The following is a 17,322-nucleotide window of genomic DNA, read 5'->3' on the forward strand; positions in this document are numbered from 1 at the left end:
CACATTGGAATCCCTGGAATGTGCGTTGCTATCAGAAAGTGGTTGGAAAATAAATAGAGAACTATGAAACAGCTAAGATAATTATGTACTATCGTAAATAAACTAAATTTTTCAGCACAGGCGGAAAGTCCCCTTTGACTCATCCAATGTCCTTTCAGATCCACATAAACCGATGCAAACTATTTATTTTGGTGGATGAAGCCAGAAAAAAGACGTATGGAGTTGTCCTTCCTACCCCTGTCTGCCCAAGGCCATAGTGACCATGGACACTTCCTTGATGTGGTGGGGGGCACTTCCAGGGAAAGATGGTCCAAGGCACTTGGTCCCCCATGGAGGCCAATCTGCATATCGGTGTTCTAGAACTGAGGGCAGCGCTTCTAGTGTTGCAAGCATTTCAATCTGTCCTCCTGTCAGGGACAATTACTATCCAGTCTGACAACGTCAGTAGTCTGGTATATCTACAAACGGGGGAATTTGGTCCTACTCATTGTGTCAAGAAGCCATGAGAACTTTGCAATGGGCGATGTCTTACAACCACTTTTTGATAGCAATGCACATTCCCGGGGATTCCAGTGTGATTGCAGGCTGAGCAGATATATTCTTCTGCTTCACAAGTGGTCCCTCAATCCTGTCATAGCGGCAAAGATCTTCAGTTGCTGGGGTCAGCCGTGCTGCGGTCTTTTCATATTCCCTGCAAACCACAAATGCACAGCTACTTTGCCCTAATTCCCCCTGCAGGGGGGAGTCCCCGAGGGACACACTGGTACACGATTGGCCCCCTGGACCTCCCCTCCCTCTGATCCCGTAATTTCTAAAGAAAGCCTTCCAGTTGAGAAGCAAAATAATCGTCATTGCCCTATTGACCCTGACAACTTTGGTTCCCCTTCCTTTGGCCTCACCTAGTACATCAACCTTGGATTCTGGATCCAACTCAAGAACTGCTGTTGCACCCACAAGGGTTGATTCATCCAAACATATAGAGTTTCAGGCTGACAGCTTGGTTCCTCCACTTCCAGTCATTGCCATGCAAAGTAACGTACCCCTCCCCTGTACGTAACATTCTTCTGGCTTCTCATAAACCATCCACCAGGAAACTTTACCTCAGCTAGTGGAAAAGATTCATAATTTTTTTCGTGAGAAAGGAATAGACCCATTTTCAGCTCCACTAGATTTGATACTGGACTGTGTATCAAATCTCTTCCATTCAGGAGTGGCAGCTTTAGCTATTCGAGTTAACCTGGCTGCTCTCTCTCACTTCCACAATGGTTTCCAGGACTCGTTCTTGATTTCTCGCTGTCTCTGCAAAATTTTTTTGAAAGGTGTCACCCACATTAGACCCTCCTTCAAAGAGCCAATCTAATCTTGGAATTTAACACTAGTCCTGCAATCCTTGACTCGTCCCCCCTTTTGAACCTGCTGCCATTTGCAGTATGAAATTCTTGTCCTGGAAAACTTTATTCTTGGTAGCTATTACTTCAGCAAGGTGAATATTTGAATTACAACCTTTGTACATAACGTCCTTACATGGTTTTCCATAAAGAAAAAGTATCACTCTGGACTAATCCCACTTTCTTACCCAAAGTTATTTCTGATTTGACTATCGAACAATTGATCTGCCAGTTTGTTTTCCAAACTTTTCTAATAAAGGGGAATATTAAATACATTACTTGATGTGCATAGACAATTGCGATTCTACTTGGACAGGACTAACATTTTACGAAAATCTGACCATTTATTCCTATCATTTTCAGGACCAGAATTGGGAAGATAGTTTCCAAAGTGCCAATGTCCAAATGGTTGAGAGATTTGCATTTGCTTTATTTACCAACAAAACAAAGCTCTTCTACCTTACAAGGTCAAAGCGCATTCAACCATATCAGTCGCAACAGCTGTTTCCTTCCATGCAAGAGCTTCCATGGATGACATCTGTGCAGCAACAAGGGCCACTCTTCATACTTTTATCACTCATTACAAATTGGATTTGGTCTCCTGGAGGAGATCCTCCTTTGGTTGGTTCATTGGTGCGCTCTCCTTTGGTTCAGTGGTGCTCAGGAACATCCTTCTATAGGGCCTGCTAGGAAATAAAGTAGGTAGGGACTCTGTCCCATCAGTAAGGAATGAATGAAGATTAACAACATCAGATAAAAGTTATATTTTTACCATGATGTTTCATCTGTGGTGTTTATCTTCATTGATTGATTCATTCATTCATTACACCTATCTCACCAACAGTCTCCGAAAGACTCCTGGAGGTTTGGATTTGGTCTTACTTTATGGTAAGGCATTTCCTCAGATAAAGCCTCCATTTTCTATCCTTTTTTCTCATGGGCTAACACGATCTGAGATGATAGAGGGGCAGTATGGATAATAAGCATAGCTCAAGAGTTTTTTTTTGGCTGGTGCGAGCTTGTTATAACAGCTGACTGTGGTCCGAGGAAGGAACAGATACCCATCAGTAATGAATGAATGAAGATCAACAACACAGATGGAATGTTATGGTAAAAACTTAACTATTTTTTGTTCCTTTAATTCTTTAAAGGAAGAGGATTTATCTGTGCTGTGTTTGGATAGCTTTGTTTGAATATTTGCAAGAAAATTGTGTATACCTTTATTATCACTTAGATAAGTTATTAATCTTGCAGTGGTTTTTAAAATAAGATGTTTAGATCTGTAACTTTGATAGGATCATTATTTCTAGTGTATATTTCTTTTATGACTTTTTTTCATTTAAATGTTTAGATCTAATCGTAATCCTGGGCATACTCTTGGGATTGAGTAGGATTGTAATCTGATTTTTTCCAGATTTATTGATATTTTATGCTGCATGATATCCTGATATTCCTTGTTCAGTTTACATAGGTCTGTTATCGCAGATGTCATTTGCTGTAAATTTTAATTTTAGTACAATGTGAACTCCCTCATCTCCTTCAGTGGTATCAACTCACTCGCCCACAAACTAGTAAACCATCCACTAAATGTCCCATCCCTCCAGAATCTACTCCAACCCTATCGCACCACCAGACCACTAAGATCCAGCAGCAAAAATCACTTGCAGATCACTAAAGCCAATAACTCTGCTGGTGAAGCACTATTCTGTTGCGCCATAGCCAAATTATGGAACTCGCTCCCACCCACAATTACCTCCATACCATCATGCACCCACTTCAAAACTTTACTAAAAGCGCAACTAAAAACATGCTGGCCATGCCCTTGCAACTCCCACTCTAATATCATCCACCCCATCCAACCACTACCTTTCTTTCCACTCCACTAACTGCCTTGATTATAGCAAGCTCAGATGCTCATAAGCCAGTACTTATTATACAGCACGAACTTCTTCTTGTAACATTTGTTAATGTCTGGTATGCACTTCACAGATAAAGATTCTAGTTGTCTGCTGATGTACTATGTTCACCTGTAAGTAATTGCTATGTAAATTGTTAATCACTATGTAATCCAATGTAAATACTGTCTGTTTTAACTGTGGAGCCTTTCTCCCCGGGCCTCCGCTGAAAATGGACCTACGTCCAGTCGGAAACTCCCGGTCAACAAATTTAAATAAATAAAATTTCTTTTTGCATGTCTAGCAGTGTTTTATCCCACGCTTCCCTTTTATTTATATACCAACTTTTGACTTTACCATGTAAGACTACTTTAAAGTGTCCCATAAAACAATATCCAAACCTCTCCATCATTGTTGACATCTAAGTAAAGCTTTAATCTAGAAACAATTCTTTAAATCCTTGTACTGTTACTAGTTAAGCAGGTAGTCTTTGACAGAAGTTTAAGGGGTCAGTATTAAGTGTTACATTGAAGGTGATAGCATTGTGGTTAGACATAGGGCATGTCAGCACTGCATTCTCAGCTGTGGCCAGTAAAGAACTGGTTACAAAGACTTTGTGTTGGCCTGCGTGCCAAATCTGTAAGAGTGGTGAGAATATTTCACAGAGGATAATATTTTTATACCATCAATGTCAATTAGGTTTCTGTCTTTTATATAGTTAGTGTTTGGCAACAGGGGTCATCTTGAAGGCTTTAGAGCTTGTAGCATCAGTGGAGGACAAGATAGTTAAAATCACCTGCTAATGGTAACTCACTTCTAGACATTTTAATGTTATGGTGTCTAAATATTGTTTTCAGTTTTAGTCCCAATACCCGGTATCCAGTAGGTGTTTGCAAAAGTGTACATCTTTTTATCTAGTGTTATCTATCTATCTAGTTTTAGTATGACTAAAACAAGCATACTATCACTGCTCGAGTACTAGTCTACTATTTCTGGAATTCCCATTGATTTTCTGTGTAAAATTAGGACACTTTTCTTGTGGTTGTAGTTTGAACTTGCCAGAATCTTATAATCCTTAAAGGTTTATTTGTTTAGATCTTCTGTTACTAAGTGAGATTTCTGAATGAATGCAAAATCTGCTTTATGTAGCATTAAATATTTGTTGGCACTACTATTCATGGGGTTGTTCAACCCATTGACATTAGTAGATAAAATGTTAAATATTTGGTGGAGACTGCTTTTATAAGAAAATTGAAACGTGCTTTCCTTATGGCAAATACTTTTTTAAAAACATTATGGAGAATTGAAAACAATAAAATTGTATATTTTAACAACCTTCTGCGTGGATAAACTAAAATTTATCTCCACTCAAGACAAAGACCTTGTATTAAGAACTGCCTTGTCCCTTGCTCCATTAAAAATTGGTGACCAAACGATCAGGTTCGACAATGACTTCTTACTCCTTGTAATATCTAAAAGAAGAACGTGTCCCTCTAATAAAATCATTAAAAGGAAGGAATCTAAGCACAACTTATATTCCCAACAAGAATAAAACTATCCATGCCAGAAGGAAAGAAAACTTTAGACTCTCTTGAAGAAGCATCCACATTTGTCCAAAGAAAAAACCTTTTAAGTCGACCTGAACCCATGGATTCTTCAATGAACTTAGACAAGCTTCAAAAAATAAGTGGACTATTAAAGAAAAAAAACAGACAAATTATTATACATAACTTCACATTTCATGCATGTTTTTGTTTTCTCCCTTCTAAATGTGTAATCATACACAAAAGGTAATTAACTTTTTTCTCCATCTTTGCCACAACAATTCTAAATTTATAAATAATATTTAGTACTCAAAATTCAAGTAAATCGAAATCTTATCCAACTGCAAACTGTTTTATACTTATGTCTTTATATACGTGGCATAGCACTTGTGAAATGGTATAAATAACTCACTCATTTCATATATTTATGTACATTTCTTTTATATCCTGTACTTATTTCATGTATGTGCCTTCCCTTTCTGTTTTAGTCCTAGTGTCATAGTATTTAATCACTGCACGAGAGAGAGATGCTTATTGTTACTTTTAAGTTTTTCTTTCGGCTTTTCCCGGTTAGGGGTCGCCACAGCAGAACTCCAGTCCGCTAATGATTGGCAGTCGATTTTTATGGTGCCGAGGTGCCAGCCAGACGCCCAACCTTCAACGAAGGTATGCCCTTTCATGCATGTCTTTCGAACGCCACTCAGCCGCGGGGAGGACATGCAGACTCCACACAGAAGGTGCTCCAGCCGAGAATCGAACGGGAGAACCTCTTGCTGTGAGGTGACAACGCTACTGCTGCACCACCGCAGCTTCTTACTGTGTTACTTTTAAGTATTTACGACTTAAATGAACTTCTGCAATGTGCTCCATTTAGCTAATATATCTTATAGCTGTGTGTGGTGGGAATTTGAAGCCTTTATTTTAAGTATTGATTTTACAAGTTATGTTTAAAAGCTTTACTTCCTTAGAAAATTCTCGCCTCCTTATTTTTTTGATGGAATGTTGACAAGATTTGTGACCAGCTCGAGCTCGTGAGAAACCATCTGTGATGTTTTTCATGAAGTAGGTGTGACATTTGAACCGGTGTCTGTTCTCTGAACTCTTAGCCAGTCGTTTGAACTGTGTACATTAATTTAGCAATTTTTATCTAAAAAGTCTTAAGCACATGCTTTACTATAAATATTGATTTTAATCTGAATTGCATTATATTTTTAAATAATTACAAATGTTTGACAGTGACGGTTTTAAATGCATCTTTTTTCCTGTCTGCTTTAATGACATAGTCCTGTATTTACTCATAGTAACAACTTATTAGGATTAATCAATTTATCTTGTTCTATTTAGGTTAAAAAAAAGTTAAGAAATTGTATACAGCTTCATGTTCTTAGTTCATGCATATACATAGTATATTAAATCAAAAAATTCCTTTTGTATGTTTTTAATGTACATGCAGTTTCCCTTCTGCTTGCTATTAACCTGAAGTAGCTAAAAATTCCCATTAGATGTCACGAGACTTGGGGCATTTATAAAGGCTTTACAGTACTTGTTTCAAGTCTTGGGAGCAGTGCTTCTTGGCTAAATTGAAACTTCTCTAGACCAGATGCTCGCTGTTACCTTTTGGGGTGTTTGGTTTAATTTATTTTGGAAGGGGAATGAGGAAAAACAGGTAATATGATAAAATAAAATTTGCCTTCATTGAATGCTGCAGATGCTTGAACAGTCTGTCTAAAAGCTGTCTGTCCAGAACCAGCGCAATACTTTGAGCAAATAGTGCAGCAACTCACTTGTGTTCATTGGTAAGAGAGAAAGGGAGATTTAACAGCAATTTTGATCGTATAGTTTAGGTCTCTGGGAAATGGGAATTCAGTATACTGCTGTCTAACACTTTATTTTGTGATGGTACAGGACTGGAGTTGTAGTATTCACTTTGTATCTGTTGCACATCCAGCTAGGCAGAGTTCTCCTCTTCTGTTCTTTCCTTGTTTTTGTTTTTTGCAACTGCTTTACAGCCTTGCTGTAAGATTCCTAACTGCATTACCCTTCTTTCAATCTGTTAATAGAGTATGTGGACAGATTACCCCTACTGTTTTGGCGCTAGGTAGGTAATGTTGCTCATGAAGCACTCTTGAATCCCTGTTGTGTCCAACTATCTCACGTAATTGCAGTCTGTTAGAAAAAGGGCAATTTAAGTGGTTTAAGAAATGCATATATATAGTTGTTTTGAATTAATAGTAATGGCACTTTCCTTTTTGCATTTTGTATAGTATGATGCAATAAGGATAAATCAACTTTATGAACAAGCTAAATGGGCCATTCTTCTTGAAGAGATTGAGTGCACAGAAGAGGAGATGATGATGTTTGCTGCATTACAGGTAGGTCATGTGAATGGTTTCCAATTCTGCTTGTTTAAAAAATGAGAAATGTATGTTCTTCGTGTTGCTTTCATTCCTCTGTCCTCCAAAGCAGGAAATAAGCATTTTGCACAGTCACACTAATAAGTAAACAAAAAGAAAATTATGTAAACAAAAGTGAAAATTAGCTGTGAAAATGCATGGGCCGTGCTTGTAAGCAGAATTGATTCTTTTGCATTTACTTATCTGTACTTATGGGAAATGGTCAGTACCTGTCACTGCCCTACATATTTTTAGTTTACACCTTTTTTCGAGTAAGGCATTTGCCATTTAAGAACAAGTTCTAGGTGTTTTGAGATACAGATTCTGTGAAACTCGAGGGCACTCTGTGCCCTAATATAAATACTTTAATGTAAATTTGAGTCTCTCAAGGGATAATTGGCTAGGCTTAAAATGGCTCGCAAGGGCAGTTAGCTTAGTACTAACCTATGAACCTATGAAATGTCATATAGTATGATTTCACTAGAACACTGAATTTATTCATTTTAATGAAGCCTGTGTCAGTTAACAAATATTTGGAGAAAAAAGTTTTAAAGTTTATTTTATTAGCTATTCTGTTAAGCATTTATTTTGTGAAGAAAACTTAAGTACATAGTTAAATTTTGATTTAATGCAATCTGATAACTTTTATATAAATGTAAATGAGCCTGTTACAAGTGATAATTCAACAGATGTTTAAAAAAAGATATATACTCCAGATGAACTGGACTATCCAGCCATAGACTAGAAAAAATACAAATGCCCGAGATTTTGATTTTGTCAATGCAAATGCCTTGGACCAGTTGGTCGACAACCCCCACAAGAGGTGAAAATATCTTGAACTTGGTATTAACCATCATGAGCAACCACTGCAGCACCCTACAGTGTTGTCATCCCTACTAAGATATGACCACAAAGCGGTCACTTTCTAAGTCACCCCCCCCCGCCCCAATCTAGGGTTAAACAAAAAAAAATTCTCCAAAGCTGATTACAACCTTCTGAGGGGAAGGCATAAACAGCTTCACAACCCCCTCTCCCTCCATAGGAACTGGCAACATATGTCCAAACCTACACCAAAGTACTGTATGACCATTTATATAGCTGCATGAAATCAGGAATACCCAACAAGATGAAATCCTCCTCAAGGAAGAGTAAACCTGTCTGATGGACGTCTGCAATGAATAAATTCTAATAAAAGGAAAAAAATTGCTTTCCAGGACCAAAGAGTAGGTGCCCACTAGTGAAATCCTCAAAAGCAAACTTCAAGTCTGAACTGGCCACATCTACTAAAGACAATCATAAGGCCTTCTTCACATATGTCCGCAATCTCAAAAGAAATAACCCAGATCTGCTCAGAACTGGTGGTCAAGGGCACCACATACACAAACACTGTAGATGTAGCCAACTTGCTGGCAGACAGGTTCAGTGAAAACTTCACCCCTCTGCCCCCCCATCAGTAAATCAGAACATCACCAATACCTGAACCCCCCCCCTTATCTCTAGGGAGCAAGTCATCACTACCCTCTCAAAGACTGGCATCACGTGGAGGCGTGTGGGGTGATGTCCGCTTCGTCCAACCTGTCGATTCAGCTGAGGGATGCTCTGGGCAGAGTGAGTGAGTTTACAAGTGGTGGGGGTGGGACAGACGAGTCAGAGAGAAGCCTGAACATGAACACTGACCGGAATGTGGAGTTTTGTTTTAGTTGTGCTTTTAGCAAGCATGCAGCATATTTTTCTTAATAACCACATTATTCTTACTATGATAGCATGATGTAAATTGAATCTTGCATATTGCGCTAAGGGTCCACTAGTCTTCTCTGGTTATATTTTTAAATGAGATTTAGTATTTCTTTTCCTTGTGAGATTTGTGTGTCTGATAGTACTTTGGAGTCGCACCAAGTGCAGTTCAAACGCCTATACGCAGACTTCAGCACCATCCAGCAACATAGTCATAGGTGACTCCATAGTGAGAGACGTTGATGCACCACTCACCAGGCTGTATAAGGAGAGCACACAGTACTGCAGATGCAAATACGTTACTTAGCGCTATTGTCCTCAGTATCAAAAACTGGCTTCATGAGAGTAAACTGTCACAAAATCCACATCTCTATATAAACTTAGTCACCCGGGTTAAATATTAACATCAAGTTAGCGACATGTACTAAACTTCATTATCAAAACCTTAAACAATCCATATATATTTAAAAACCTTGACTTTATCATTTTTAGCTTCCTATTTAAAAAAAAAAAATCAATAGTCCCATTTAACCCAGGATATTTATCAGCTTGCAGTTTTAGCTGCCGCATAGTGTTTATATGAAGTTGTGCATTTTGTGATTCTTATTACTCTGAAGTATGTTTTTTATATTGGGAATGAAAAAGCTAAGTAAAGTGTTTGCATCTGCAGTATTGTGTGCGCTTTCATTTTGAGGTGTCGTGTTAGCACACATGGAGCATTTGTTGCTGTTTTAGTTTTGTACCTATACAAGGAGAGGGTCTCAGTCAGCTGCATGTTAAGGGCCAAGCTGGGTCTGACAAGTCTTTGGGTAATACATCCGCCATAACTGTTTTCCTTTTGTTCATTTTGTTAAACAATGCCTTCCATGTGTTTTTTACGTTTTTCTCATAACTTCCAATTTTCCACAGGAAATACTGTCTCCCTGGAGACTTCCCTATTGATTATGCACCACTGCTTTTATTTCTTTTCCCATCTTGACTTGCATGTTGAACCCAATCTACCCCTAACCCTGGCATAGCAACATCTTCCATAAATGTATTTTTTTTGTTTTCCTCATTTCTCTGTTTTATACAGCTTTTCATAAAATGTCTGAAGTATCTTTGCTGTCTCTCGAGTCTCTCTTTTATCGTAGACTTCTTAATTTTGGCTAATATTTATTTCTGTTGCCTAAGACAATGATGCATGAAAAGTTTTTGCACTTAGAGTTAGTTGCATAGCAGCAACCTTTCTAAACTCCATTCATACACATATATGTATCCTTTGTGTATTTGTGTACCAGTAAGATGTGCATAATTTATTGCCCTTCTGTCATTGGGGGGCGGGGGGGTTCATTTATCACTGCAGTCTGCTTTTTTGCTTTGTGTTTTAACTGTCTGCTTCATCAGTATTTATCCTACTAAGTAGCCGTCAGGCCACAAGCAGTGTTCTGAAGCAGAAACTTTATACAAATCAATTTGCCAGAAATGAACACCCCATTTCCCTGCATACTTCTGTGTTACGTGATTGGGAGGGGTGAATGCAGATATAGAAAAAGAGAGCTGAACAGTGTATATGTTTGCTTGCATTAATGTAAGTATTCCATCAGCATTTTAAAAGAAACTGACATTTAAAGGTTTTGCTTTTAACTTTGTATTCTGCTTTTAAACAGTGCCATAATTGTCCTCAGCTGATTTGCATTATTAATGTACATCAGTGCTTTTGGTGTCTGCAATATAGCATATCCATAAAGCACGTATTTGTAGGCAAGTGTTTAAATGTTCTTTCATTAACTTTCTTTTATGAATTATGCTTGAGATTCTTCAATATCAGCTTATTTGTAGTATTTAGATAATCCGTGCTATTATCATCCCATAAAAAAGTCCTAAAATTAATAATTTGTAAGCAAGCTTTTTTAATTATATAGCTGTCTTTTTTGTTGGGTTTAAATGTAGAATACACAAAAAATCTAAGTATAACTCTCAAACTTGCACACATTAAAATGAATCAGGAAAGTAAAATATACTTTTCAAGATTAGTGAAATGAAAAGGTGAGCATATTACAACTGTAGGCTGTTATATAAAAAACAATTATAGGTATTAACCACTGAGTTCACTTGGTGTTACTTGATAATTTAGTGATCCAGGCATGCATGCTTTTAGTCTGGTAATAAGCTCCCACATATGCAACAGGTAACATATGTTAGTAAATTCGAATGATCAACCTTGCAGACCATTGTGAATTGGAAAATTGGAAATCATGGCAACATGTTCATTTTATTGTACTTTTTTTCCTCATCCCCTGCCCTTTGGAATTTTATCTGATAGCCATTTATTTTCTTCTCCCAGAGATGAAGTATAAAAAGAGGACTTTACCAAGTCTTAACAGTACTAGTTGCAAAATGTTCTATCTTTACAAATGCCATTCAGACTTTGTGGTGGCTGGGTGGATTCTATGGCCAGAGTGGCATAGTAAGCCTGCCTACACTGCTCTTTAACATTCTGCCTTACTTCCATCACTACCACCATCAGTCCATGCTCTTTGAATGCCTTAGATTTCCTTTCCACCACCTTTCCCAGTACTTTCCATGAATCCACAGCCCTTTCTGTGAAGCAACATGTCACAGAGAACCCTGTTGAAGTCCAAGTGCTGGAGACCTTCTTTTTAGAAGTTTGAGTAATAATGTATATCTGAAATGGGGTAGTGGTCACTTAAGGAGCTATGGAATTCTAGATGCTTTCATAGTTGATGAAAAAGCCAGTGTAAAATATTAGCCCCACCAGAATACCTGAGTAGAATACAAACTTGACCAAAGACTATTGTAAATTGAAGAAATGAGAATAGGTACGAGCAATTAAGTTTTTAGTTTAAATACAGTAATTTGGTGGTGTCATCTTGCAAATGTTTTGAGGGAATCTGGAAAATAGAGAACACCAACCTTTATTTTTAGAGGTGTCCACAGAAATGTTGGCAATGGATTTTTATTTTCTGTAAGTAGAGGTAGTTAGTCATTGGGTAAAGAGATTCAGACAGTCGTTTGAAGGAGTAAATACTGTCCATTAAATAAAATGAAGTGCAGTAATATTTCATTGTCTGAGAAGAGTTTTGAGGAAATGATGTAGCAGGTTGAACAGTGGTCCTGCCAACTGTGAAAACCTTCACAGGAACATTTTTCTACTTCCAAACCTCATAAACAGAGTGGCTCAGACTTCCTTTTGTTCCATGTTTTTATATTTCTGCTGTGTTTTCAGACTAACCCTGGAAACTCGCAATATAATCCAGGTGCATTTTTTGCCTATCCACATGTTCCTGTCTGTGCAGCTTAAACTACTGCTTGTACCATTGGGAACTTTGCTGCAAGTTTGAACTTACAGTGAAGTTCACACAGCTGTATATGAGCTCTGCCCTGTATTTATAACAGAAGGGTCCAGCAGTGCACATAGAGAGCATTCTTGTATTTTGAGGTACTCGAGGGACCTGGAGGAATTAAAGGAAGAATTTACAAGAGTGGGATAAACTATTCCCATAATATGGAGATTAATTCTGCTAAGCGCAGTACCCCAGTTGTGACCCTTTGAAATATTAATTAATGCTATTAGTAACTACAGCAGTCAGTTGGCAGTACTTACTAGCATCTTTTGGAAGTAAATCTGTTTAAAAGACATGCAAGTAATTTGATTTTGGCTAAGCTGAAAACTGGAAGCAGTATATAATGTAATTCATTATTTTGAAGAAATTTTCAGATTTATGCTAAAGGTAGCGAGTGCCATAGGACAGCTGGAGAAAGCCCCGACTGTGGTCCTTACTTGAGTAGAGATCATGGTGCTAGAGGAGCTCATGAGCAGCAATGGGAATAAGCAGCTGCTATCACCTATTTCTTGGGGAATAGATCCATCCATTGCTGTACTGATCTGTAGCAGGAAAACGGGGGCTAGATGCAACAGCATAAGAGGACATGGTATCCTCATGAACACACCAGGTATTTATAGCAATATAACGAAGTTTGTGCATGTTATTGAATGGTTGTTCATAGGCTAGTTTTGTGAACACCCATTTCAGCAGCATACATGCTAATTCCATGTGTGTGGGGGTAGGGACCAACATAGAAGTCATCTGTCCTAAAGTGTGAATTAGTACCTAGTGTGCCATGGGGGGTTACTGTTTCCTAGGCCTGTAGATATGTCCCTCCCATCAATATAGAAGGTATCTGTGGTTGGAATGAGTCATTGAAGTAGTGTCCGCTTCAATTCCATGATGAGGGGTGTTTGAAGATGGCGCGACAAAGGACTAAACTCTCATAACTGCCTAGATGGTTACTTCCTGCCAGGTACGGGCCATTTTGACCCTGGACAGTTCGACCCCACTGAAATGGCAAAGCAAGAAAAAATAAGCCACATATATTTTGACATGAAGAAAAAAAGTTATATACTACACATGCATCCGCATAGTTATGGAGAAAATGTCAAAGAAAAAAGATAAAAAAAAGTCATAAGGATATATAACTGTTTAAAACATTTGCATTTGAAATGCATGTAATAATGTTAATTTAAAATATTAATGTTTGCAATGTTAAATATTGCTTTTAAAGTAGTTAAACTTTCATTTAATTATATTTTCAAAATAAATGTTAAATTAACATTTACATATAAAAAGTTAAATATATTAAATTCTATTGAAAAAAACATATTAAGCAATTAAATGTATTTATAAAACTTTAAAAACTTTTTTTATATAATTGGGGTCAAATAGTCCCTGTCAGGCTTTCATACTTTGTGGGGGAGCAAATGGAGAACTGGCTTATGGTTGACAGGCATTTAGAGGAAGACCTAAAAAGTCCAAGGCAAGTACAAATATGACTCAGTCATTGTCCATGCTGGTGTGAATGACCTGTGACGTACCTCCCTGGACTACATGAAAAGAGACATAAAGGAGCTCTCTGAGCATGTAGCTCAGGCCAGTATGACCCTGACCTTGAGTAGCATCTTACCCTCACCAAGAATGATGCCACAATATGAAGACAAGATGATCAATTTCAACAATTGGCTTAAGTACTGGTGTCATTCAAAGGGGATCCAATGCCTGTCAGCTTGGGATGATATGCTCGACAAGCCACGATGCTTCGCTAGGGACGGCTTGCACCTGTCACCCCTGGGCTTTCGGATATTGGCAAAGGCTCTTGCTACCCCCATAGTGCCTTTTTTAGGCAAGGCTCAAAAGACAAACCCACCTCCATAGATATCACAAGGGATAAGAAACTGAGTAATGCTACTCAACGCCAGAAGTCTAAACCTCAAGATGCACGCACTCAAAACTCTCCTTAGCATGGAGAACATCGATATCTGTGCAGTAACAGAAACCTGGTTCAGGGCTCCCAAGAGCACCCCAGCACTACCAGGTTATACCTCATACCATGCTTTTCGGCCCCAAAACTTGGACCGAACCACAAAAGGAGGGGGAGTATCAATATTCATCAAAGATACCCACACCTCCAGGTTGGTGGCAAAGCACGAAGCATCAGAGGCTATCCATGTGCAACTAACAGTGGGTAAAACTGCCTTCCAGTTTATAGCCTGCTACAGACCACCCTCCCAAACCCAGGAACCCCACTCGGCCTTCCTGAGAACACTGGAAAATATGAAGGTCTCTCCAAACACCATTATATTGGGCGACTTCAACTACCCAAACATAGACTGGGAGCATTACTCTAGCTCCAACACCCTAGCCCAAAGGTTCCTAGAATTTATAAACTCAAATGCTATGGAACAACTTGTTACCACTCCCACAAGAGGGGAAAACATACGGGACCTGATCATCACCAACATGGGGACTCTGCGCCAGACCAGAAGTGTATCCCTCACTGGTAAGATCAGACCATAAACTAATCTCACTGGATATTCACATCCCGACCCCACCCCCTGCCCAGAAAACCACAGTGAAAACCTTCTCTAAAGCAAATTTCACACACCTCAAAACCGAGGTGGAATCCTTCAAAGCCCCCAGGCCTGTGGAAAGTACGGCCCAGACCGCAGAATCCTTTATAAACGCATTCTATGAACACCTTCAGGAATGCATGGATCATGCGATCCCAAATAAAACCAAGACCCAATCCTCCAAAGGCAGACGTCCTGTCTGGTGGACCCCAGCCATAAACAAGCTATACAATAGAAGGAGGAAGCTACTAAATGATACAGCAAAATCCCAAAAAGGGAAGGCATCACTGATCAGTATTAGCAAAAAACTACGGGCACTCATAAAATTGTCTGAGGCCAGCTTCGAGAGAAAAATTGCACAGGACACTAAGGATAATCACAAGGCTTTCTTTAGTTATGTTAGGAACCTGGGTGGTAATTCCCAGATATGCTCAGAATTAGTCCAAAATGACAAAAAATACACTGAACCCACAGACATTGCCAACATCCTAGCTGACAGGATCAGCGCAAACTCCCCACCAAAAGGGCAAATGACTATCCCGGCAGAGTGCTGCCCCTGACATCTCAGATGGTCAGGTAAGAGCCGCCCTCTCCAAAGCAAAAAACATAGCATCAGTGGGACCAGACGGTGTCCCGGGCTGCGTCCTACATGAACTCCAAGAAGAGCTAAACCCAAACATAAAACTACTGTTCAATCTCAGCCTTACTACAGGATATGTGCCCAAAGAGTGGCGCACAGCAACAGTGGTCCCTCTCCATAAAGGTGGTGCCTCAACGGATCCTGGAAACTATCGCCCCATAAGCCTGACTAGCTTGGTCTGCAAAGCTATGTAAAGGATCATCATGGACCTCATAAATAAAGATATTGGGGACCTACAGACACTGGATCCTACCCAGTTCGGCTTTAAGGGCAGATCCTGCCTCTTAAACCTGGTTGATTTCTTTGAAACAGTCACCAAGACCATTGACGAGGGGAAGGTGGTCCACACAGCCTACCTGGACCTCGCAAAAGCCTTTGATACAATACCCCACTCGGGCATTATAGATAAGCTCACCAGCTTAAATATAAACCCCTATGTCACTAGATGGATTGCAAATTGGCTCAAGGACAGAAACCCACATGGTTAGAATTGCTGGAGCCATGTCAGACTCCAAACCAGTTGCAAGTGGTGTCCCACAAGGCTCAGTCCTGGGACCTCTCTTGTTCGGTATATATTTCTTGGAAGTACAGGCCAACACGGAAGGACTGTGGCTGACCAAGTTCGCAGATGACTGCAAACTGGGCGCCATAATCGACTCTCCAGCTGACACAAGCATCCTCCAAAAGGGCCTCAGCAACAGACAACTGGTGCCAGAGCCATGGCCTCAAGCTAAATGCCAAAAAGTGTATAGTCATCCCCTTTGGCAAAAACAAAGTGCCCACAAATTACCACATAGGTGGTAATCCATTAATTACAGAAGAAGTAATTAGGGACCTGGGGACCCAAGTTGATAGCAATCTCTCATTCGACAACCACGTGGCCAAAGTGGTTAGAAAAACATTTTATATAGCCCACCTAATCATGAAGGGATTCACATCTAGATCAGGGGAGGTCATCGTGCCTTTTTACTCATCCCTCATCAGGCCCATAATTGAGTACAATGCCCCTTTTGGGATGTACCTTACCAGACACCTGCAGCAACTGGAAAGACCCCAAAAGTACCTCACCAAGAGGATCAAAGGGCTCAAACAGATGCCATATGCTGCCCGGTTAAAGAAACTCCAGCTCTACTCAGTGGCATACCGCCTGTTCAGAGGTGATCTGTGCCTGACATATAAAGCCATGTCCAACCCGGAATTAATGGACATGCTGCACCTCAGAAAATCCAAATCCCATCGAGCTACGCACTCGAGAGACTTGAACCTCAACACTAAAATAAATAGGACATGCTGGAGGGACAGATTCATAACACAGAGGCTCCCTTCACTCTGGAATAAAGTCCCAGTCCAGGTTAGGCAGAGTCCCTCATTGACTCTATTCAAGAGGAATCTTGATGAGTGGATGGGAGATCGTAGGTTTACCCCGGGTATCACTTCTGTGTCAGTGTTAGACAGAGGCACAGTATACTAACCTCGAAAAAGGGCATAGCAAAATAAATTTAAAATGTGTGGCGAAAGCCAAACACATGCTGGCTAGGCTTATAAATGCCCTAGGGCAGATAGCCTAGTATGAACCTATGAACCTATGTAAGTGGTTCATTGATGAAAGATGTCACTTAAAAGGATGACTTATTTACAAAGTTGGCTGAATCAAATGCACAGTGGAGCTGTTTAAGATTTGTTGTATGTGTGCATACTTCAAATGTGCCAGGAGCTGCATGATACTAAATCTGGAATGACTAATTAGTTTTTTTGGCAGTCATTACTTTAAGTGGTGTATGGTAAGCTGCCACATTTGCCCTTAAGAACAGGTCCTTTAG

General features: G+C 39.5%; 1 protein-coding gene across 5 annotated transcripts in view; it reads left to right on the forward strand.

The window, feature by feature from the left end:
• FERMT2 (FERM domain containing kindlin 2) overlaps nt 1-17,322 on the forward strand; it is a 1,218,449-nt gene that overhangs the window by 634,892 nt on the left and 566,235 nt on the right. For all 5 annotated transcript variants that reach the window (XM_044074394.1, XM_044074398.1, XM_044074396.1 and 2 more), the window contains one exon: nt 7,092-7,199. In XM_044074394.1, the coding sequence (XP_043930329.1) occupies nt 7,092-7,199 (108 nt within the window). The remainder of the gene's footprint in view (nt 1-7,091; nt 7,200-17,322) is intronic.

This window comes from Protopterus annectens, chromosome 6.part0 (genome assembly GCF_019279795.1).
Source record: "Protopterus annectens isolate FY-2018-M chromosome 6.part0, PAN1.0, whole genome shotgun sequence".
Classification (NCBI taxonomy): Eukaryota; Metazoa; Chordata; order Ceratodontiformes; family Protopteridae; genus Protopterus; species Protopterus annectens.